The sequence below is a fragment of the Heteronotia binoei genome, chromosome 5 (assembly GCF_032191835.1).
Source record: "Heteronotia binoei isolate CCM8104 ecotype False Entrance Well chromosome 5, APGP_CSIRO_Hbin_v1, whole genome shotgun sequence".
In the NCBI taxonomy this organism is placed as follows: domain Eukaryota; kingdom Metazoa; phylum Chordata; class Lepidosauria; order Squamata; family Gekkonidae; genus Heteronotia; species Heteronotia binoei.
In genome coordinates, this window is record NC_083227.1 from 168190940 (window position 1) to 168214772 (window position 23833).

At 43.2% G+C, this 23833-nt stretch overlaps 1 protein-coding gene across 2 annotated transcripts in view; it reads left to right on the forward strand.

Annotated features, from left to right (window-relative positions):
* EVI5L (ecotropic viral integration site 5 like) overlaps window positions 1-23833 on the forward strand; it is a 54160-nt gene that overhangs the window by 11459 nt on the left and 18868 nt on the right. Inside the window, exons 4-11 of one of the 2 annotated variants that reach the window (XM_060240696.1) lie at window positions 10442-10516; window positions 11455-11580; window positions 12083-12226; window positions 13422-13511; window positions 15590-15687; window positions 18278-18338; window positions 19174-19227; window positions 20507-20539. In XM_060240696.1, coding sequence (XP_060096679.1) covers window positions 10442-10516; window positions 11455-11580; window positions 12083-12226; window positions 13422-13511; window positions 15590-15687; window positions 18278-18338; window positions 19174-19227; window positions 20507-20539 — 681 coding nt within the window. The remainder of the gene's footprint in view (window positions 1-10441; window positions 10517-11454; window positions 11581-12082; window positions 12227-13421; window positions 13512-15589; window positions 15688-18277; window positions 18339-19173; window positions 19228-20506; window positions 20540-23833) is intronic. The other variant, XM_060240697.1, reaches the window with a different exon arrangement.

The following is a 23833-nucleotide window of genomic DNA, read 5'->3' on the forward strand; positions in this document are numbered from 1 at the left end:
TCGTAGATGACCTCCAGCGGCATCTGGATTAAGGCGGTTCAGTGGTACTGATGTTGTTGGACTTGTTGGCGGCATTCAACACCGTCAGTCATCAGTAACTGACCCATCGCCTTGCCGATGCAGGGGTCTGCTTTGCAATGGCTTTCCTCTTTCCTTCAAGGTTGGGGACAAAGGGTGGCGATTGGGGGACATTCGTCTCAGAGACACATGCTTATTTGTGGTGTGCCTCAGGGGGCAGTGCTTTTCCCAATGTTGTTTAACATCAACATGCACCCCCTTGCCCAGAGTGCCTGGAGGTATGGGCTGGGTTGCCATCAGTATGCAAATGACACCCAGCTCTGTCTATTGTTGGACGGCCGGTCTGACTATGTCCCAGAAAATCTGGACCTGGCTCTGCAAGCCATGGCAGGATGGCTCAGGCTGGGTCAACTGAAACTGAATCTAACAAGACAGAGGTCCTTTGCCTGAATCACGGTGGTCCTGGCAGAGAGATTCCCCTACTGGCTTTTGTTGGGGCACCACTTGTGAAGGCGGCCAGGATCAGAAGCCTGGGGGTGCTACTGGAGCCTTCATTGACAATGGAGGCCCAGATAGCAGCCGTTGCCAAATTTGCCTTCTATCATCTTAGGCAGGTAAGGCAGTTGGCTCCGTTCCTCGAGCATGGTAGTCTGGAAGCTGTGATCCATGCTACGGTCATCTCGAGATTGGACTACTGTAATATCCTCTACACGGGGCTGCCCTTGTCCCAAATCTGGAAGTTGCAGCGAGTGCAGAATGCAGCAGCCGGACTGTTAATGGGGCTCTCCATGTGGGAGCACATACAGCCTGGTCTGCGAGTGTTGACTGGCTGCCTGTGGCATACTGGATTCACTACAAGGTGCCGGTTATTACCTTTAAAGCCCTGTAAGACCTGAGAGCTGTCTTCCTGAAGGACCGCCTTTCCCCATATGTTCCCCAGAGGGTACGAGTTCAAAATATATTGTCAGTCCCAGGGCCGAGAGAGGCAAGGCTTAAAATAACATGCGCAAGAACCTTCTTTGTTGCTGCCCCTTATTGGTGGAATCCACTCCCAGAAGACATCAGAGCATTGTGGGTCCTTACTCAGTTCTGCAAGGCCTGTAAGACCATGCTATTCCATGTGGCGTTTGATTGTTAACTATGGAATCTGACAAGAGGATTACATCAAATCTGCTGTGTTATCATCGAGACCAATAGATGTGGCTGGTGCCTGTGAAGATTACCTGAATGCTATTTATTTATTATTGTATGCAAATAGCACCTAAGTGCCATTTTGGTCTAATGTTTTATATTTTTATCATGAATTGTGAGCCGCCCTGAGCCTGCTTTGGTGGGAAGGGAGGGATGTAAATTAACTAAACTAAACAGTTTCAAATCCTGCAAAGGGAAATGACAATCCAGAAGCTGGGACTCAAGCCCTTTGCTGGAAAAGCAGATCAGGGAGCAAAGGGTGACTCAAAGAAAGGAGGATCACGATCACTGTGCCAGGTGCCTGGAGTCATTGGGGGTTGTCAGCAGCATTTTGCGGCTCAATGGAAACAATCTGCAACAGACCAGTGGGTAGTCGATACAGTGATGAAGGACTGTGCTCTAGAGCTGGACTCCTGTCTACCGCGGCGGTTTTGTCAAGTTCCAAAGAAACAAGAGCCACCAACTCACCAACTGATGGCTGTCAGCCATTCAACAGCTTTTGGACATAGGGGCAATAGAGATTGTGCCTACAGCTCAGAGAAGTCAAAGTATATTCTTTTATGGTTCCCCCACAAAATGGCAATGTCCGGGCTATTTTGGACCTGAAATGGCTGAACATATTTGTAAGGACAATGGATGCATTGTGTTCCATTCTTTTGGCCATTCAGGAACAGGAGTACCTGACATCCATAGATTTCTCAGAGGCATATTTACAAGTACCAATCAGGGAAAGTCACAGCAAGTTCCTTTGGTTTGCATGCAACGGCAGGCATTATCAGTATCAGGCATTGCCTTTCAGGCTGAAGTCGTCCCCATGAGCGTTTATGAAAATCTTGGGAGCACTGGTGGCCCACCTTCTCTGAGGGTAGCTCTGTACCTGTAGTTAAGATGGCATTCTGGTCAGGGCACAGTTCTGTCAGCAGAGTCTGGAGACTACCAATCTGCCTGTGAAAATTCTGCAGGACTATGGTTTTGCGGTCAATATGTCAAAGACCAATTTGATCCCAACTCAACAGTTGGTGCATTTAGGGGTTTTGATAGATACCCAGCTGGACAAAGTTTTCCTCACAACTGAGAGACAGGTGAAGTTTCAGTCCCTGATGGAAGAAATTCTTTCATCGTCACGAGTTCAGGTGATGATACTAGCAAAACTGTTAAGCATTCTGGTGTCTTGCCAGGATGTGCTATCTTGGGCCCGATTCCATGTTTGACTGTTGCAGCAGTTCTCAGTTCCCCTTCAACATGTTATAGTCAACAAACTTCCCAAACAAGTGCAGTTGCCAACAGAATTACGAGTGCAGCAACAGTGGTGGTTGGTGCCCTCACAGTTTCTGCGGGGAATTACAATTCAGGAGTCACAGAGAAGCACTCATGACCACAGATACCAGTCTGACAGGTTGGGGAAGCACACTCGCCGGGGATGGTGACACAAGGACAGTGATCCATGGAAGAAGCTCAACAGAGCTTCAATCTTCTGAAGCTTTGGGTGATTTGTCTTGGGCTGCTACATTTCCAGATGGCACCCAAAGGCTGTCATGTGCTGGTAAAAACCAACAATGTGACAGCAGAAGCTGATGTAAATCGACAAGGTGGGAACAGAATCTGAGCCCTGTGGAACGAGGCCACCATCTTGATGGAATGGGCAGAGAACCACTTGATTTCCTTAAAAGTGAAATTCGTAGCTGAAAAGGACAGTATCTTGGCATACTGGCTGAGCAGGCAGACTCTGGATCAGACAGAAGGGATGTTGGACAGGTTGGTCTTTTGGAAGCTTCGACTCAAGTATGGCAAGATAGAAGTGGACTTGTTCACCATGTCAAAAAACTGTCAGGTGTAGTGCATCTTCACAAAACACAGATGAGCAGGGGAAAGAGATCACAGGGTCTTTTACATGCCTTTCCCCTGCTTCAGTTAATTCCCAGAGACATACAGAGACTATTAGAACAGAAAACAGAATTGGTACTGATAGCCCCCTTTTGGCTGAGATGGGGATGGTTTCAGGACCTCATGAGACTCTTGAGGGGATGGGAACTCTCCTGCAGCAGAGGACAACATGTCATCCTCAGCTGGACATGCTGAAGTTAACTGCCTGGAGGTTGAGTGAACTCAGTTAGCAAGTTTAGGTTATTTATCGTTAAAGTTGGTTATAGACACTATGTTAGCATCCAGGAAGGGATCAACCAAACAGAGTGTATAAGTGGAAAAAACAAGTGGAAACCAAGTGGAAAAAACATGCTGAGTGTATAATAATACTTAGCATGTTTTTTCCACTTGGTGTTCAGAAAAAGGTTGGGATCCTTTAAAGGTGCCAGTTCAGAAGCTTCTCTTTTTACAGGAGGCTCTGGATAAAGGTTATCCACTAATACTCTGTGAAGGCAAGTTGCAGCGATTTCAGCAGTATGGGGGAGTGGGGGGGGGGTTTAAAATGGTTTTTGAGAAGGACTGAATTTGTCCATGGTTCACAGGTTTCTGACCTGGAAGTTGAATACGGTGCTGAAGGCATTGTGTCAGCCTCCTTTTGAATCCACGGGCTACCTGCAGTTAAGAGTTAACTGTCAGACCCAGAGGCAAGGAAAAGACAAGTAAAGTTTGAGATCTTTATTCCAACATCATAGGCAAGTACAGCCGTTGTCAGAACTGGCTCTCCTGCCAGTTCCCCGCTCTTATAATCCCTTGTCCTGACGGTTACAATTCAAGCCAAGCGCGCCAAGCTGCAGCGGGGATTTTGCACAGGTTCCCTCCTACTCTGTCATCATCCAGGTGTCTGTTATCTACCCCCTCGGCCACATCTCCACCAGCAGCCTTGACCTTGGTTGCATGGTAACATACAAGTTCCCAGACATGCTACCCTCCCTCTAGATAAGCAGCGAGGATGCTTCAAAGCAATCAGCCAGCATAGCAAGCACAAGCGTTAGCATTGTATAACTGTTAGCCATTTGGATACATATGGCAAGAGGAACAAAATAGAGTGACTCTTGACATTAACACTTAAAACATTATTTTTTGTAGGGATCACCTCAGTTCGGAGAGTGGCAGAGTTGAAGGCCCTCTCTGTCGATAAAGAGTTGTGGATTTTTCATGCAGGTAGGGTGGTTCTAAGACCAGACCCTACCTTTGTTCCTGCGGTGAATTCAGTTTTTCACAGGACTCAGGAGATAGTCCTGCCCTCCTTTTGTCCTAATCCCTAGCGTGAGAGGGGAAAAGTGTGGCATCATTTGGATGTCAAAAGAGCACAGAGTTTTTACATTGAGAGAACGTAAGTTTTTCAGGAAATCATATACTCTTTTTGTATCATTTAATTCTTCTTCCTCAGGGCAGCAAGTAACCCAATCCACATTGAGTAGATGCCTATGGGATTGCTTTGCAGGGGTGTATTCAGCACCTGCTTTGCAGGGGTGTATTCAGGGGCTTGAACCTCCAGGAAGGGATCACAGCTCACTCTTTAAGGGGGGCAGCTACATCTGCAGCATACAGAGCCTTTCTGCCCCTAGAGAATATCTGTAAAGCAGCCACCTGTACATTCATTCACTAGACACTATAAAGTTGATAAGTGGACTTCAGCTGAGGCGGCCTTTGGCTGTAGAGTACTACAGAGAGTAGAGTAACTCTCTGTTACTCTGTTACAGTTACTCTGTAGAGTAACTCTCTGTTAAGGGAAGCTGGTCCCTCCCTGGGAGCATAATGCTTTTGTGTGTCCCAGAAGTAATGGACCGTCCCACTCCCAGGAACCGCCGGAGAACAGAAGATTGGAAGCACTTACCATGAAGCTCCCTTCTCGGTCATTCTGGAGTGGGACGGTCCACCCCACCCAATAACGTTGAAGGCTTCTTGACTGGCACGGAGAGAGTTTAGTTCGAGGGAAGGGTATTGACTACCAGTATTGATACTTTTGTCTGTATTGGATACAGTACAATATGGTTTTGTTTAAAGGTGTGGTAAGTTTTTCTTAGTATTTACCTTTTTGGAGTATCCATGTGGGGAAGACATGGTTTGTTTATAGACTAGGGAGTTCCCAGGGGAGAGGCCATTCCCCCTCCCTGAATCAATTGGTGAACCAGCCCTGTTCCCGAGGAGGAGCCCACTCCCAGAAGTAACGGACAGTCCCACTCCAGAATCACTGAGAAGGAAGCTTCGCAGTAAGTGCTTCCAATCTTCTGTTATTTCGCAGAAGTCAGATCTATCATTTTGTGACCCACTGTCTCTGAAATGCAGCCTCTGTTGGTGGACCGAGATTCCTCATTGCCTTCAGAATATTCACAGTTGCCAGCCTCAGTGACTGGGGAGCCACAGTCTGAGATCAACCAGTTCAGGGCTGGTGGTCAGAAAAGGCATCAAGACCAAACAGTTAAACTATTTTTTGTGCCTAAACACATCAGTGAGAAATCTTTTCTCATAGAATCCAAGATGGCGACAGAAACATTGGCGATGGAGACAACAGCAGAACTGCAAGTAAACGCCGGCATTCTGACATTTGAAGGCAGTGGAAAAAGGGGATTATGGACAGTATGGCAACAATGTCCTCCCAGTTGGAAGATATTAAAAGTTCCCTTGCAAAAGCAAAAAAACCAACCAAACACAAAAGCTGATATGGCAATGGAATTCAGCATGACGATGCAAGGAGAAATGCAGGCATTACAACTGGCCCTCCCTGCTGTGAATGAACATTCCTTTTTTGTCAGTTGAAGAGAATGAACTGCTACTGTTTTGTCTTATAAACATGTCTCTCATAGTTTACTGTTTGCTTCGTGGCAGTGTTGTTTGGGGGGGGGATGGACTGTCCTGGACTTCCTACAGTGGGTCCTGAGGAGAGGCAGTAGTGATAAGTAAGCCCCCAGGAGAACCTTTCAGCAAAGAACTGTCTCCCTCAAAGGTCAGTGGCCTTCTGGTGGGGTTCTTCTGACAGGGCCGGCAGTGGGTGGGAGAGAACAGAATCAGCCAATGGCATGCCAGAGAGTGAGCCAATCCTGTGTAGGCCACATCCAACCAATTAAAATTCTCAGATTTGCCACCATGGTTGGACTTTTATTATTAATGATGATTTGGTTGTCCTGCGGGATAGAGCTTACTGTCTCTGTACCTGGCTAGACAGAATGTTTCTAGTTCGGACCTGTGGACATTGTTTCATAGAAATATATAATTTTGTCTTGATCTAAGGAAGTTCTGATGTGAAAGTAGTAAAAATTCTTATAGTTAGATAGAGGAAGGTTAGAGAGGATGGGGAAGGGCCAGGGTCTGGGGTTAGGGCCAGGTATTGCTATTTCATAAGATTTCATTTTACACTCTCTTTCTGTATATGTATATACACACACACATATATACATATATATATATTGGATAAGCAGTTCAGTAAGGGAACTATATACTAATAGAAATTAATTACTAGGTTTTGAAACATTCATTGCGGGGGATAGAGGTTTGCTGTTGTTTTTTCTCTATAGAATTAATATAATTAATAGAAAGCAAAATAAATAAAAAACAAAAAAGCAATAATAAGAAAAAACATTACAGAGGAAAAGGTGTAAAGGCTTCTCCTGTTGTCCTGGAGCTGAGTGTGACAAGACTGGGTCACCTGCGGTTCACCACCCAGATTGCAGGCTCTTGCATTCTAATTTGAACAGAGAATACTTCTGCCAAAGTCTACATCAGCAAGCAGGGGGCGTTCCAAATCTTCTGTCCAATGCAGGGAAGCATGCAGTGTGTTCCTATGGTCTGAGATTTAGTTGGCATCCATCAAGGTGGAACTTGTGATAGGGACAATCAAAGTTCAGATGGTCTGGTTGAGTCGTCAGGTCATCTGACAGGGGAAGTGGTCCCTCAACAAGAAGATTTTCTTCTCTTAGGATATTAGTTGCAAGTGACAAATATCATCTTGATTTTGTGAAGACAGTCTTATTCCAGTATTTACAATACCACCTGACGGTTTTTGTTTGCTAGTGCTGCAGAAAACGTCTTGATCCTATGAAGCTCCATCCTCTTGCTTCCGCAGGATGGCGTATCATCCAGTTTAAAAACAACTACATTGAGAAGACAGCTGGTAGCATTGGCATCAGTCTTACCTCAAGTGTAGGGAGTGAGCATCTCAAAACATTCACATTTTCTTCACTCTCTACAGGGGACATCTCTGTCTCAGCTGCCACAAATTCATAGTTTCTGCCCTGGAAGCTTAACACCATGTTGTCTACTCTAGCCAGAATCTCTCTCAAAACCATTGTTGAGGTTTCTCTGGTCTATCTGAGAATGAAAAAAAACCTATTTTCCTAGTTGCCATCATGTCAGGCAGGAGGCTATTGGAATTGGATGCTCTTTCGGTAAAGTCTGTGCTCTTTATTTTTCAGAAAGAAAAGGTGGTTCTGTGCCCAAATCCGACTTTAAAGCCAAATGTTAATTCCACATTCCATAGATCACACGAAATATTCTTACCATCATTCTGTCCACATCTTTCTCATACAAAGGAACGCGTATGGCATTCTCTTGGTGTTAGAAGAACGCTGAATTACTATATTAAGAGAACCAAACACTTTTGCTGGGCAGTTGCACTTTTTATTGATATTTCACCACATGCAGATAAAAAGATACCGCGTGTGCCATTAACAGATACATCAAACGTTGCATAGCAGAACCCTATAGAAGACAAAGCTACCTGTTCCAGTCAGTATTACAGCTCATTCCATGCGTAGTGCTGCAATGAACACCGTTTTTGCCAGACAGGCCTGAGTTAATGAGGTGTGCAAGGTGGCCACCTGGTCTTCCATATCCACACTCATTAGACATTACAAAATCAGAATCCAGGAGTCGGCTAAGATGGTTTCTTGCTCAGCGAATCCTGCTACACATTCTGGAGAATGGAGGTGGTGACCACCCTCCCAAAGCCTAGGGACAGCGCTTTAAGACAGGGATGGGGAACCTTTTTTCTGCCAAGGGTCATATGGACATTTATAACATCATTTGCGGGCCTCAAAAAAATCATCAACTTAAAAAACAGTGCTCCGCCGAGGGAGAATGATTTAGGCCAGCAAAATTACTGCAAATAATTGTTTTTGTATTTGAAGGCGCGTGTGGAGAGCCTAATCTGGCACACACCCGGCCCACCGCCCTAGGCAAATGCATAGGTCCAGGGCTTTTTGTAGAAAAAGCCCAGCAGGAACTCAGTAGCATATTAGACCACATCCCCTAATATTAGCATATTAGGTCACACACTCATTAGCATATTAGCCACACCCTCTGGGATAATCAAGTGCAAACTGAACTGTGACAGTAACTTTTCCAGGCCCTGCAGCAATTCTGACTGGCCAGCCAGGCCCCAGGGAGGTTGCCGCACAGCACATCTGGGCCCTGTGATCCCTGCCTCGCCCTGGGGAGGCTGCTGCACAGTGCGGCTGGGCCCCACGATCCCCACCCCTGCTTTAAGATATCCCGCAAGATGTCATCTGCTTCAGAGGGAGAACGACCATTGGATACTTACTCTGAGGAGAGGAGGACAGGTGGCCATTACCTTCCTCCTCTGTTTGGCAAACTGTAAGTTATGTATTATAGTTCATACATACATACACACTCACACACATTACCCTACGTATCCTTTCTCTGTGTTTCCTCTGGTACTCACTTCCCATAATTAATTTTATCTGGGATTGCTTGTGTTATTATTCAAGTTTATTGTTGTCCATTATATTGTAGAGCTTACCAAACAGTTACCAAACTTAAGTTGAGGGTGACTCCCACCAGGAACAGGAAGTGAAAAAAATTGTTCCTGCGTCCCTAAATGTAGGATGGGAATCACCCACAGGATGTCCTCTTGTCCTCAGAGGAGAAGGATCCTTCACAGTAAGTATCCATTGGTCATTCTCTACCACAGAGGTTGCCCAGAGACCTAGAACAGGGAAAGAGAGTGCAAAAGCTGAGGGAGCCAGTGGAAGGAGAGATGTAACTAAAGAGGGCTGTTCAGGGCTCTCCCTTAGTTTCATAGCTCTTGTAGGAGCTGCATTTACTGGTGTCAAGCCAAGAGGGATGCATAGTGATGCAAACGGTGGCTAGTGATTTAAATGGTATGTGTGTGTTTCCTTCTCCCAGTGGTTCCAAAAAATAATTACATAACCTTAACCTATGCTGGTCTTATTGGGACTGTTATTCCTAGCTTTTGTTTTTTAAAAAGTCTCCTTCTAGAATGGTTGTGTTGTAAAATGCATAAATATGAATCTTATTTTTCTGTGCAAAGAAAGCATTAAGAGTTTTAATAAAGATGTATGTGTGATATTTGTTCACATCTTGCATCTGACATTTATTCCATGTGACTTTTACATTAAGCAAGTTTGACCACTCCTGGCCTGGTCACATTCAACCCACACGGTTCAAGCAGACTATAGAGTTAGACTTCAGTTGTCGTAGCCTTCAGGTTGAACAAGAAAATGTGAGGATGGTAACCTTTTGTAATTTTTCAGCTGTTTAGTGCTTAGAAACTACATTTCATTGCTCAGTTCCTCTTCCTTATTCCTACCCTCTCATTTTAGGAGCACATAACTTGGTTTCTTGTAGGCAGTAGCGATAACATTGTGTGATCATAAACTGCATGTCTGTTCTCAGCTTTGTAACATCTTTCATATCCCATTTTAATTACCTGCTTTGTGCTATCTAATTCCTGATGTCATAATTATCCCTAAACTGGCCTTCCTAGGCCAGATAGGCACTACTATGCTTTTTTCCTCTTGGTGTTATTCCATCCATATTCACCATAGTCTCCCTGAAATGATTTCTTCCCAATTAGTGTAGACAGGGCTCAAGTCCATCTGCCAAGCCTTCCTTTCTCACATTACTATACCAAATGGTTCATGACTTGTACATATGAACATATGAAGCTGCCTTATACTGAATCAGACCCTTCTGGGTCCATCAAAGTCAGTATTGTCTTCTCAGACTGGCAGCGGCTCTCCAGGGTCTCAAGCTGAGGTTTTTCACGCCTATTTGCCTGGACCCTTTTTAGTTGGAGATGCCAGGGATTGAACCTGGGACCTTCTGCTTCCCAAGCAGATGCTCTACCACTGAGCCACCGTCCCTCCCCTTGTACATTTCATAGATTTGCTGCTTATTTATTTATTACTTCCTGTGGTAATGAACTGGCTGCTGGGTGGTTGAGCAAACATTTTGAGTTCCATGATGATGCCTCATAATGCTCTCTTCATGGCTAGCTGTGAGCTCTTATGTAATACTGATCTGGATGTTCTTTTGCTGTCTCTTTCAGGCTTACTCTTTAGTGGACCGTGAGGTTGGATACTGCCAGGGCAGTGCATTTATCGTTGGACTGCTTTTGATGCAGGTTTGTGTAGCATGATGTCAAATGTCTGTGCAACCCATTTGCTTATTGCCCCTCCAAAATTCTAAACTACTTACGTTCTTTATAAGAATTATAAATCTGTTGGTTACACTATTATTGCTATTAGTGTTTTGTTTTGACTGCTAGCAGATTTTATTTATTGTCTTGGGAAAATAACTGCAGTGGTAGTATGCTTCTGATGCACTAAAGCTTTTCATATTTTTAATAGTTCTAACTAGAAGCAAAAAACCCCCCCAACATGCCTAGGAATCTGAATATTCATCCCATTGTAGGAATGAATTATACTGACAATTGTTTTCTTGCCCAGGCTACAGGAATATAGTTTGTATATGCATTAAGTGGACAGTTTTATTTTAATTTTATTTCCTTAAATTAGAAAGGAAATATCAGCTGGGCCTTTCAGAGGGTCTGTCCAGAATCCATTAATCACTGTGTTATAGTCATATCTTGCATGACTATGTTTATGAAATTTGGTAATATTGCATGACTATGTTTATGAAATTTGGTAATATTCAAAGTTGGTTACTTTGAATTAGGATATTGTGTACACCAGTATAAAATAGATAATTGACGTGGGAGAGACCTTGGTGGAAAGTTCATAATGGTTATGCTACTGCAAGGAAAGCTAATGCTGTTTTAGGTAACCTTACCATGACGAGTAAAATAATATTTGTTATATCAGGTTAATAGAAGCTCATTTGCATTGTGTATGTAATTTGTGATTGTAGCATTTTAAATAGACAAGGTGTTTTGCCCACTTTTGTCATGTGATGACTAGTATATTCTGTATTGAAGTAGAAGACGCAGCTAGATCTTAATGTAAAACATCTTCAGATTTTGGTTTTTGATACAGAAGAATTTTGCTTTTATCCCTCAGTGGGCTTTGGAGAAGCTGATGCAACTATCTTATCTGACTCTAGATGCCTGAGGAAGAGGCTTTCTGTGTGTTTGTACGTCTGATGCAGGAGTATAGATTACGGGAGCTGTTCAAACCCACCATGGCTGAGTTGGGACTTTGCATTTACCAGTTTGAATACTTACTTCAGGTAAATGAATTCAGATCTGAAAGAAATTAATGGGTTTCATATGAAGCTGTAGATTGCTTGTATATTTACTTTGTGCATAACTTAACTTGCCTCTTACCAATGCTAAAATACAAAAACATATTGCTTTGGGGAGAAGTTAGGGGTACCAGTTTTTATATTTTACCTGAAGAAAAGGAGTAGATATTTGTACTCCAGTGTCCTCTACATTAAGGAGTCTCAAAGCAGTTTGCAATCTCCTTCCCTTCCTCTCCCCACAACAGGCACCCTGTGAGGCACATGGGGCTGAGAGGGTTCTGAGAGAACTATGACTGGTGCAAAGTCACCCAGCAGGCTACATGTGGAGGAGGAGTGGGGAGTCAAACCCAGTTCTTCAGATTAGGGAACACTGCTCTTGACCACTACACAATGCTGCCTTCCTTAGCCATCACTCTGGATTCTCAGTATGTTGGAGGGAGGCTGGAATCTCTTGTGATTGTAAGGGCTGTGTCCTGTGCCTTTTCAGGAGCAGCTGCCTGAACTGAACATACATTTCCGCTCCCAGAGCTTCTTAACATCTATGTATGCTTCGTCTTGGTTTCTTACTCTCTTCCTCACCACCTTTCCACTACCTGTGGCCACTCGAGTGTTCGATATCTTCATGTATGAGGTAAAATGTTTGATCTAAGCCTGGGAGTGGGTAACAAAATGGGAGAAGGGAGCAGGACTCTTTTTAGCTGACTCAGTGTTAAAAAATTAAATTTACAGGAAATTTTGAAACTGTGAAAAAAAAGCTGTTATTTCTGTTGGGTGTGGGGGAGGGGAGGAATTTAGACAAAAACAAACAAGTGCAGTATTTCCTTATTCAAGCCTAAACCTGTTCTTCTGAATTAACAAAAATGCTCATTTGTAACAGTATAGCTTTATATGCTATCTATTTAGCATTTATGAAAATAAAACTGAACCGAAACGTAAGAGGAGCTGCTGTCTTGGCACACATTTTTGATATCTGAGGTAGAAAAAAGTTGAAAATAGAAAACGAGTTTTGTGGTAGTTGTTTGGGCAGAGACCCTCAATAGTAGCTGCTTATTTGTATATTCAGTTATAATATTGAAAACATTGATCTATTTAACAGAATAACCTACATACTATCAAGATATTAATTTTGGACAAATTAGTCAAATTGAAACAAACACATAAGCAGCATCAGAACAGTGGCCAATCTCGTCTAGTATGTTTTCATCTAGTATAAGGTTGCAATGACCATCTAGTTGCCCTGCATCACCAAACAACATACAGGGTAGAAGCTGAAGTCCTTCTCTGTTGCTGCCTTCCTGCACTTGTATTCAGAGATTTGCTGCCTTTGTAAGTGCAGACTCCCTCCAGTCACCATGGCCATTGATGGACCTCTCCTTCATTAATCTGTGTCTCCTTTTTAAGGCTATGTATGCTTGTGGCTCATCACTACCTCCATTGGCAGTGCGTGATCTATGCACCTACTGAGGATGGCAAAAATATTTTAGGGGAAATAAACATATTTCCTCTCAGTTCTAATGTGGTATTAAAGAACCTGAACTGTGAAGCAGGAAGCCAGCAAAAATAATCATTAAAAGTTGTGCGATTAGGGCAGATTTCAGGGCAGATCCACGATGCTTCTGCAGATATGCTAGCTAGCCATGTTGTGAATCAGACGCAGCTGGATAAGTGACGATGTGGGAAAAACTGGTTATCCTTCCTTCATTATAAGAGGACTTCTAGCCTTATTTGCTTTCTTTTTTTTAGCAATGGCTGCTTTTGACAGCTGCTCAAAAACTATCAGGTACCATTTGGAATGGAGTCCATCTAAATCCTCTGACTTCTTACAGGGATTGGAAATAATCTTCCGTGTTGGGATGGCTCTTCTGCAATTCAATCAGGCTGAACTCGTGCAGCTGGACATGGAGGGGATGTCACAGGTCAGCTCTGCAGTGCGCTGCGGGACTGGAGGTAGACTTGCTAGATGTTAGTAGATACAAATGTTCAGTTTCTGCTTCAGACTTCTGCACTGAAGTGGAGGCGAGTGGGAAGGAAAGTGGAAATCCAGGCTGGTTGAGATCTAGCCTTGGAATATAATGCCTTTTAAAAAGATTAATCTCTAACTCATTTAGGCCTAGCTGGTCTCTGAAGGCAAAAGCTTATTTCCCAAATGACCATGGTCTTTTTGAAGTCTGACTCTCATTCATTTGCTGGACTCTGTCATTAGCTCAATTTGTGATCAGGCACTTTCATTCTTTGTTTTACCCCCATGGTTTGAGAAAAAAACATTTCTACCCAACCCCAAATTTCTGGTATATAAAGGATTAGAGATATGAAGTCGTTGCTTACTGGATTTTTGTTTTTCTGGTTTTAGAAAGGTATTTGAGTGTGCCTCATCATTATGTGGCTTAATATTACATAATATTTACATATTATACACTAATAGTGCTGTCTGACTACCATATCCGCCAGGCATCCACAAAGAGTGGTTGTACTTGAAAGTCAACCAGTATTTTCCTGTTGTCAAGAGGCCAGTCCTCCTACAGTATTAGCTGTGACAACAGGAAAATCCATAGTTTAATTAGACCTTACACCAACTGTGTTATTAAAAGGGAATTATTTAAACTTTAATCTAGTGGGACTTACTTCAAAGTAAACATACATATGATTGGACTGATTATCACTGAAACTTCCAGCTACTGCGTTTGAAAAAGCTATTGATTAAAAATTAGTAGTTCAAATTTGTGAATGAAAGTAAAACTGACTACAAGCCCAGAACAGTGACAAAAGAGGGAAGAGGGGCAATTTCATCTTCTTTCGCCTGCACATGAGCTTCCTGCCTTAAGTTGTTAGTGCATACATCCCATGATTCCAGGAATCAATTTTCCCCAGGGGATAAGGGATCATGGGAAAGATCTGCAGCCATCAGCACCTTCCACTGATTGATACCTGGATCCAGCTCACTCAGAAGAACATTCTGGGAGCCTTGTCAGCTTCTTATTGTAGTTATTCCCATACATCTGCTCTGCTTCATTCAGTAGTTCTGAAGCAAAGTGAACAAGTGAAACTTTAGAAGTGGCTATGAAACTTGGAGAGGCAGTTGGAGCTCCTTGTTTCCCAGGGAGGAAGAGATAGGGCAGCACTAGCGCGGTTATTGGGAGTGACTTGAGGGGTTAGCCAATAGCAAGAGATGTGGGTTGGCTTATCCATTTGCATGCTTAGCTTTATATTCCTGGTGAGTAAAAATTTAAAAGATTGATGTGAACTTCTAGACTTCAGGGCTGCAGAGATACATACAAAATACTGAATGAATAAAAAGCTGGTGAAAAATAATTTTTACTGCATACTTTTTAGTGTGTCTTTTTAAAAGTCTCCTTGATAGGTCCCAGTTTTTTCTCCGTGAGTAATCAGAAAGTATAATATAGTCTAATTCCCACCCAATTGTAAGTTAGGCATCACTCAAGTGCACAAAGAGGATGCTTTGAGACATTGGCATTTTCCAACTACTTTAGTGAAATTTTCCATCAGAGCCTGTTCAGAGTATTGCTCCAGTGTACGGACCTAATACTTTTGCCATTCTGAGATGAGGGAACATTGCTCAGAGTGTACACTGTATGTAGATTTAGGGAGGAGTTAAGAATGAAGAGGAACCTGTTCTGATGTCGTATTGCCTTGCTTTCTATTGGTGCACAGCTGTCTAGATGGGAAGGGTTAATGCTGAAAATGCGTTTAACAGTAATGAAGGTGCTCCTTTGCCCACACTTCCTCTTGCAGAGATGCTTGATCATAATTCTGTAGACTGTGTAACTAGCTGGGATTTGAACCCAGATGCTTGTTATCAGAAGGAGAATGGTTGTTCCTGTGCTTTCCTTTCATTTTTAGCTAGTTGCCTTATGGTGAGACAGACTGAGGAAAAGAGTAGGGCAGTAGAGCAAGGCATCAGAAAAGGGCTTTGCTGGTAGGGGAATGTGTCCTAGACTCATCCTGAATGAAGTGTTTTGGTTTTTTCATTGCTCAGTATTTCCAGAAAGTGATTCCTCACCAGTTTGACAGCTGTCCTGATAAGCTGATCTTAAAGGCCTACCAGGTCAAGTACAACCCTAAAAAAATGAAAAGGTAGGTTTTCAAACTTTCCCTCTTTGATGAGTAATGTTGGAGACTCCTAAGCTAGGCAGAACTAATGAAATGCATCAACTAACGACTCATGCTAACTGCTTTCTTCCTTCAGAGGCTGGGTTGGATAGGGAGATTCACCAGCAGCACCGGAGGGACTTTTTTTTTTCTACCAGAAAGGTTTTCTATGAATGATGGCAGATAAAAGCTCCAGTCTTCTTACCAATAGTTTACAGAAAGCATCTGTGCCAGGACTGATAACTGGGATTCCAGGCACAGCTACAGAGTCAGTAGCATCCAAAAGTTGTGAGTCTTAGATATTAAGTGAGCCTGCTTCCAGACAGCAATGATTTCCCATGTTTCTTCTGCTATCACTGCAAATGCAGACACATTTGCAGTGGCAACAAAGCATGGCAATGAAGCATCCACACAGTCATTTCCCCATAACTTCCCTTCTGTCTCCCGGGGCCACTGTTCCCCACTCCACCACCTGGAAGGCTTTTTCAGACTTATTTTCATTAGCAATTCACATATTAATTAAAACGAACAATTAAAAAACAAAGACTGTCCCTCCCCTGCCGAAGTCATCATGAATATTTAGTCTTGTAGAAAAACAAGCAGTACACAGTAAAAAAAATTTGCAATACAAAATACAAACTGTGTATAAACACTTAAAAGTGAATTTATCAAATTGAAAAATACTAGTGCACACTCACAAAAGGACAATAGCTCAAAAGGCAGCAATAAGTGTCTTATGGTGCGAAGTCCACAAACGGGTGAGTGACTTACACATCCATGTTCTTGTTCAGTTAAAATGTCCATATAGATGTCTTCTTGAGGATGCAATCCTTCATTGATAAGCCCACTGAAGAGGCCCAAAATTCAATGGGCAGCAGAGTTAGTTATGGGTTCCTGTCCTCTTTTAGAAGGAGAAAGAGGAGGCAGGTGACATCAGATGGGTTTACTTGGGATTGTGTTTTATTGTGAGTATCCTTTCTGTGACTTTACCACCTTGAGTTCTATGATTAAGTTCGGTCTTAGAGATGCCTTCTGAGATTTATGTAAATTTGTCCTGGCTCTTACTTATTTTTATCTCTTCATTTTTACTTTTCTCCCCACTTCTGCATGAGTACAAACCTCGGAAAGAAAAAAAAAACAAGGTGCCCCGCTCCTGTAAGTTAAAGCTAGCTGCCAGAACTGAGGTTGGATCATCCCAGATGGTATATGGGGAGGGTAAGCCATTCCCCTCACCCATGGCAACCTTTCTAAGAGGTGGTGTCATGAGCTCAGAGCAAGTTGTTTCAGCAACCTCAAATGCATATCAAAAGGATAACAGCACTGTTCTTGGAGTGTGATGATGAATATTAAAAGTTTTTGTCCGCTCCCTGCCACCGTGTATGGTCCTCAGGGCGGCTTACATTATCCATCAAAAATACACGCTTAGACCACTGACAGGCCACTAAAGGGTGTATTTTTCACTGTCCTCTCCCTAGATCTCAACATCTTCCTGTTGCTCTGGCTTTTTCTCCTTTGGGGTGTGATAGCAAAGGGTGAAAATACCCTCCCTCCTCCAATAAGTAAGATCCAGACTTACTTGGTCAGCAGCTAGATAAACAATTTCTGTAAGTCCAGGGCTTCATCCGTGCAGGTGCAGTAGAGATCCTAGCAATTTCTTCCACTCCCTCTGATGGCCTCAGCCGTGACAGTTAAAAGCATTCCTCAGCATGAATTGGAATCCACGTAGAATGGAGTATCTGTCAACTTCCCTCTCCACTTGCTGATACCATGATCTGAAATTCTAACCAGTTAATGAATTAGGAGAGGGGTCATGGTAATTTTTTTTCTTTTAAAAAATACTTATGAATCAGGGTGCTAGGTAAACAGGTGTGGAGGGCTAAAAAACGAGCATGGCTTGGGGTCAGAAATGTTACCTACTACAGGATGCAGTTGAATGCACCACCATTGACGTGTTTTCCCCTCCTGTTCAAAATAAAGTATCCTAATGGCTTGATGAAATGCTACAAACAGAATCAACTTCAGTTGCTTCATGAGCATCCAGTCACCTGTAAAGAAGCCTCCAGTATGCTTAGCTGTAAAGACATTTGGGTTGGAACAATGCTGGCACCAATGGCTGGCAATTCTGAGCCTTGCATGCTAGGTGGGACAGTGGCAAACCTGTCTTTTTAAAATACAAATTATCTGAAATCACATAGAATGCAGGGGTGGAATGGGGCTGGTGTCCACAATGTACAGAGTGAAAGGGCCTTGCTGCCACAAGGAGCTGAACATCTCTTCCAGTGTTCAGCTCACTGAAGTCCATTGTCTGAATCATTCATTTTCTTTCAGCCAGACTCCAATACCCTCAACTATACTGGATGGGATTAAAGTATCTCGGAGGGAAATGTGGAGTATTAGAAATATTCAGTTTATTTCACAGTGCCCTTAAATTGTCATCTTCCACACAGCTTTTTGTGTAACTGGAGCAGATCTGGGCTGGATCTAATGACATATCTAGCTTGATCCTTAGGGATATATCCAGACTCAGGATTTTCTGTTGGGAGAGACAGGGTTAACTGCTTCTGTTCTGTTACAGACTAGAAAAGGAGTACACTGCAATCAAAAACAGAGAGATGGAAGAGCAGATTGAAATCAAGGTAATTCCTACACTTGCTTTCTCTCTCTCTCAGCTATGTGAAGTAAAATATGACAGCCAGTTTGGTCTAGTGGTTAACTATGTAGACTCTTATCTGGGAGAACCAGGTTTTCTTCCCCACTCCTCCACATGCACCTGCTGATGTTACCTTAAGTCAGTCATAAGTTCTCATAGAGCCATTCCTCTCAGGAGCAGTTTCTGTCAGAGCTCTCTCAGCTCCTCCTACCTCACATGGTGTCTGTTGTGGGGAGGGGAAAGAAAAGAAGATTGTAAACTGCTCTGAAACTCCTTTGTATAGTGAAAGGTAGGGTATAAATCCAACCTCCACTTCTTCTCTGCAAGTTACTAGAGTCCATGATGCTTCTTTTCTCAAGATAGTACATCATTTTGTTGCCTGTATACTTTGGAGGCAGAGTCTTGACACTTTGTCATGTGAATGTTGATGTGTGTTACTCAGTATTCAAACCATGCAAAAGACTTCTTTTTTGCATTAATCTGTGCCTGTAAATCTTGATGGGGGTAGTGCTTCCTCTTTCCTGTTGTGGGTAGTGCACTGTTCTTAAAATGCTACAGTTCCCCTACAGCTCAGGCAAAAAGCCAAGTGATCATTTATCTTGAGTGCTTTGTGGAATGGAACCTTTTTTTAGAAACATAAGGAATTCCCTGTTGTTGAACTGTAGAGCCAGCCCAGAAGGAGAGGGGGGAGCACTACTCCTGTCACCCCAGACGTTCAAGGAGCCGGTCATGCAGATGGCTCTTGCTTGTTGCTCATGATTTCAGCGTCACCTCCCACGGTGGACATTAGGACCACTTGCTAATTTTGATCTTGGTTGCAGAGACTTCGTACTGAGAACCGCCTTTTGAAACAGCGAATTGAAACCCTGGAGAAGGTGAGGAGTGTACCCAGCCACACGAGGATCCATTTCCTCCACTTCCAGACTATTTTGGCTCCCAAAAATGAAGCCTTCCACAGCCACCTGCCCCAGTTGTTATAAACGCTACTCAGAGGACCAGTCATTAACCTTCACTGTACAATCCTCATAGGGGCTGCTATAGGTAGTTTTCTGGAATCCTAGTGGATAAGAATACATTCCCAAGGGCAGTACTACTTAGCTGTGGGGCCCTATTTGTACCCTAGTGACCTGCACCCTGGAGACTCTTTGGAGGGAACAGCGAAAGCTGCAAAAATTGCTGTGAACAATTTACATCAGCCCTAGTGGCTTGAGTAGAAGTAACTGATGCTTTCTGGACAATTTGAATTGGCCTGCTTTGTGGCTAATTTGATTGTGCAGCAGTGGAGTCTTATAGCTGATGTTCAACCCAGCTGTGCTGTATACCTCAAATGACCTTGATGTTGATGTTCAATAATAAACTTTTTACAAGAAAGTCTATTTATCCTTGACCTCATCTTGATAATAGGAAACTTACTGATAATCTTTATGATCTTGGAGGCTTGCCCAGACACACCACATCAGGCTGTTCTGCTGCATCCTAATAACTATACAACCAAGTAGAGAATCATGGAAATTAGAGACAGCGATCCAAGCCACAAGGCTTCCGCGATTACTAGCCTCAAATATGATTACAGTTAAGCAATATTGTATAAAAAAAAAGCGTATTTAAATATATTCTTAAATTATCAAAACCTCTAAATCGTACAAAATTCTAGAATGTCCAGTCCACCACAACCAAAGTCCTTAAATTTTTAACATAAATTAATGCAGTGCTTCTTCAAAAAAGATCCAGATGGCAGCCTGAGAAGTGAATGGAGTCCATAACTTCTAACAGCAATCCTGGCTGTTTGTCTGTTCTGCACCAATGCAAAGGTGGCCTCTGAACTTTAGAGGTGGTTTTCATTGCCTTAATGGATGATGTACAGTCAAATTTGACAGCTTTGTAGCAATTGCAGAATTGGGCAAAAATAATACAATAGATGTTCTGTATGCAATCAATACCTGTTTACCTGCCCTTATCACATATAAGCCTGTAAATAGTAGCACTTTGATCTGGGGCTGCTCTGGAATAAAAGCTTTCTTCTTGTGCTCTGTGGAGATCTTTTCTCTCCTGTGCTTCTAGCTATAGCAAGTGTGCTTGTGTGACCTTGCTGTTGTGTCTTTTTCTTTTTCCTTCCTTCCTTGTCTGGATTCTCCTCTTCTGGGTCTCCTGTAGGAGAATGCTGCCTTGGCAGATAGATTGATCCAGGTATGGTAATCCTTTTTATTTCCAACTCTTCTCTCTTGATATTCCATTTCATTCCTGTCCAGAAAGGCCACTTGCAATCTTGTCTTTCTGCAGTGCTTGGATTTGCTTGGCACGCCCACTTAGAAGAAAAAACACATTAACCTTTATTGGTTCTTGAGCTGTCTTTAACTTTTCAGGTGCTCTTAAAAGCCTGTACAATTAAACTGGACTGTTCAGATTTTATGAGATGTGAGAAGCTTAATTCTATTTTATGTAGCTAAAGGCGTAAACTCTATTTAGCTTATGGCTTTCTGTATCACTATTAACTTCACAGCAGCCCAGTTAGCCTAAGCTCATCAGAGCTTGGGAGCTAAGATGGGGTCAGCTACAGACAGGACTTGGATGGGAGGGAGACCATTGAGGAACACCAGGAAGAAGGCAATGGCAAACCACTTCTGTTCCTCTCTTGCTTTGAATGCCCGATGGTTGGGGTTAAGAAATCAGTGTGTTCACCCGTGGCTTCATCAGGGGAACTCTTGTAGCATAAAACTCCTATCTCACCTTGACTGGAGGCTTATGCTGTAAGAGATCCCCTGATGAAGCCATACTTATACTTACTTCATTTGATTTATATCCCACCCTCCCTGCCTGATTCTCATTCAGTTATCATATGTGCATGGAAATAATGTGTGTGTTGGATTCTTTCCTGCTGAAGAGCACTACTGTAGTTGGGGGGGAAATAAATGCTTAGAAAACGTTTGGCTCTGTTCTTTTGGAGGTGTTCCCCGTGCTTAACTTGTTCAACAGATAGCACTGAAAATTTTTTGCAATTCAGGAAAAGGTCTACTAGAGAGCTGTTAAGAACCAAGTTCTTTTCCGTATTTTTTATTTATTTATTTATTTATGATTTCTATCCCGCCCTTCCCACCAAGGTGGCTCAGGGCGGCTTACAACAGATAAATCAGACATGAAATTTAAATTAGGTATTTAAGACATTTAAACATTTAAAACATTCAAGCATTACGGCAGTGTGCATAACAAGAATCTGATGTGGCCAAGTTTGCGGATGACACTAAATTGTTCAGGGTGGTGAGAACCAGAGAGGATTGTGAGGAACTCCAAAGGGATCTGTTGAGGCTGGGTGAGTGGGCGTCAACGTGGCAGATGCGGTTCAATGTGGCCAAGTGCAAAGTAATGCACATTGGGGCCAAGAATCCCAGCTACAAATACAAGTTGATGGGGTGTGAACTGGCAGAGACTGACCAAGAGTGAGATCTTGGGGTCGTGGTAGATAACTCACTGAAAATGTCAAGACAGTGTGCGATTGCAATAAAAAAGGCCAACGCCATGCTGGGAATTATTAGGAAGGGAATTGAAAACAAATCAGCCAGTATCATAATGCCCCTGTATAAATCGATGGTGCGGTCTCATTTGGAGTACTGTGTGCAGTTCTGGTCGCCGCACCTCAAAAAGGATATTATAGCATTGGAGAAAGTCCAGAGAAGGGCAACTAGAATGATTAAAGGGCTGGAGCACTTTCCCTATGAAGAAAGGTTGAAACGCTTGGGACTCTTTAGCTTGGAGAAACGTCGACTGCGGGGTGACATGATAGAGGTTTACAAGATAATGCATGGGATGGAGAAAGTAGAGAAAGAAGTACTTTTCTCCCTTTCTCACAATACAAGAACTCGTGGGCATTCGATGAAATTGCTGAGCAGACAGGTTAAAACGGATAAAAGGAAGTACTTCTTCACCCAAAGGGTGATTAACATGTGGAATTCACTGCCACAGGAGGTGGTGGCGGCCACAAGTATAGCCATCTTCAAGAAGGGTTTAGATAAAAATATGGAGCACAGGTCCATCAGTGGCTATTAGCCACAGTGTATGTGTGTATATAAATTTTTTTGCCACTGTGTGACACAGAGTGTTGGACTTGATGGGCCGTTGGCCTGATCCAACATGGCTTCTCTTATGTTCTTATGATGGAACTACACTTAGTTTCCTATGCCAGTTAGGTGTACGCCAGCCGGAAGAGGGTTGTCTTACAGGTCCTGCGGAACTGAGTAAGGTCCCGCAGGGCCCTCACCTCCTCCGGCAGCTGGTTCCACCATGAAGGGGCCATAACAGAGAAGGCCCTGTCCCTAGTAGATTTTAAGCGGGCTTCAGTAGAAGAAGCAAATTCTGTAACAGCACAGCACTTTGCGACGTTAATTTTACATTTCACTTCCGTGACCTGGCCATGCCGAGCATGATTTAGATACTGTTCCTTTGCAGCAGCCCAGGAAGCTTCACAGTACTGCTGCCAGGATGTTTGTTGTCTTGTGAAGAATCCCCTTATTTGTATGGCGAACCTCTGTGCCCAAGCAGCAGCTACAGCCATGGCCCAGCAGCTGTAACATGCGCGTTTGCCCACACTAATAACAGCCATTCTCTGGTACTAGACATCTCTCACAGCTGTGAGTCAGCCTTCAAACCTTCATCTAAATCTGCCGCATGCCTTTTCTCACAGGGCTAGAGCACACTCTGGATACGTGTTTGTTTTGTTGCTCTAACACAAGGATGCCCAACCTGGCTTAACTAAAGAGCCGCATAGAATAAATGTTGGATGCTTGAGAGCCACAAGACATGAACAAACATTACACATACGTTTTTATTAAACTTAATACTTTCTTTGCGCAGAAAGATAAAATATGTGCATGTGCACTTTACAACACAACCATGCTAGAAGGAGACTATTTTAAAATGGAAAACTGGGAACAACAGTCCCCATAACACCAGCATAAGGAAAGGCTATAGAATTATTTTTGGCACCAGTGGAAGAAGGAAACACAAATGTACCATATAAATCACTGGCCACTGTTTGCATCGTGCATCTTTCTTTGTCAAGACACCAAGGTTAGTAAACACAGCTCCTATGAGAGCCTTTAATTCTACCTCTCCTTCCAGTGGTTCCTTCAGCTCTTGTGCTGTTGCCCTGCTCTAGGTCTCCATGCAGCCTTTGTGTTGGTGGAGAAGAGCTTGCAAGCCTGCCTGTTTTCCCCTCCTTCCCTGTTTCATGCATGGCGAAAACATTCACCTACCTATGGGTCAGTGCTCAGAGGCTGGCTGAGGTCCCAATGCTAAGCACGTTTACTTGAGAGTAAGCCTGCATTAAGTTCCTCCTTGCCCTCTGGGAGCTGCACAGTATGTGTGAAAGAGCTGCATGTGGCTCCTGAGCCACAGTTTGGCCACCCTTGGGATAACCCTCTACATCTACATTGCAATGATTAATGGAAACGGAATTTTTCTCCATGACAACTCCGGCCACGTCTTTCC